The sequence below is a fragment of the Seriola lalandi genome, unplaced genomic scaffold (genome assembly GCF_002814215.2).
Source record: "Seriola lalandi dorsalis isolate HSWRI2012SDOR001 ecotype SW California unplaced genomic scaffold, Sedor1 jcf7180002054985, whole genome shotgun sequence".
Classification (NCBI taxonomy): domain Eukaryota; kingdom Metazoa; phylum Chordata; class Actinopteri; order Carangiformes; family Carangidae; genus Seriola; species Seriola lalandi.
In genome coordinates, this window is record NW_019525534.1 from 48,124 (window position 1) to 48,851 (window position 728).

At 37.9% G+C, this 728-nt stretch overlaps 1 gene segment (V, D, J or C); it reads left to right on the top strand.

Annotated features, from left to right (window-relative positions):
- Window positions 1–728, top strand: part of LOC147817224 (Ig kappa-b4 chain C region-like) — a 57,076-nt gene that overhangs the window by 15,395 nt on the left and 40,953 nt on the right. The window contains 1 exon segment of the C gene segment in view: window positions 695–727. Coding sequence covers window positions 695–727 — 33 coding nt within the window.

The following is a 728-nucleotide window of genomic DNA, read 5'->3' on the forward strand; positions in this document are numbered from 1 at the left end:
GAACTCAAAGCAGCTTCACTCAACTTTTCTTTACATGTTCCAGTTCATTTGTGAAACGTGAACAATGTGAAGTGCAGGAAAGATTCAAGAACAACAATCCTGCTGTAGAATTGTTTTCACATTTAGTCTTTACATTTGAAAGTGTTTGGAAGTTGAGTTCAAATGATTGTGAAGAGTGAGACTGAAGTTTTCTGAGGCTGTTTGTTTCTGTTTTATTGATATATGTCTGATGTTTAAATGTGGTGGTCAGTTATTTGTAGCTGATCATGTCCTTTAACAGTAGATCTGATTAACTGTTGTGCTCTTGATGCTTTTGACACTAAATGTGTTTCATTATAAATGAAGCAGGACTTTGAAGCAAATCATGAAAAAGTGCAAATATTTTCAAAGCGTATTTTATTGTTTCCATTAAATAGTGTCATATAAAGTGCAGTAAAATGCAGCTGTTGAAATGTAAAATCAGCTTCTTTAGTTTCCAGTGTAGTTTGATGTATTTCAGCTCATATGAGGACTCTTTCTGTGCTGATGTGCATGAGAGGTTTCTTAAAGGGAAGTGAAACAATGTGAGTGAGTGACTGGTGGAGCAGAAAAACCATCTGACAGAAACTCCTTAAAGGAGGAAATCAACTGTCACACAGTAAAGGTGTCCAGGTGTCTGCTGTTTGATTGACAGATGCTGATTGTTGTCTCCTAGGTGACGCCCGTCCCACCCTGACGGTGCTGCCCCC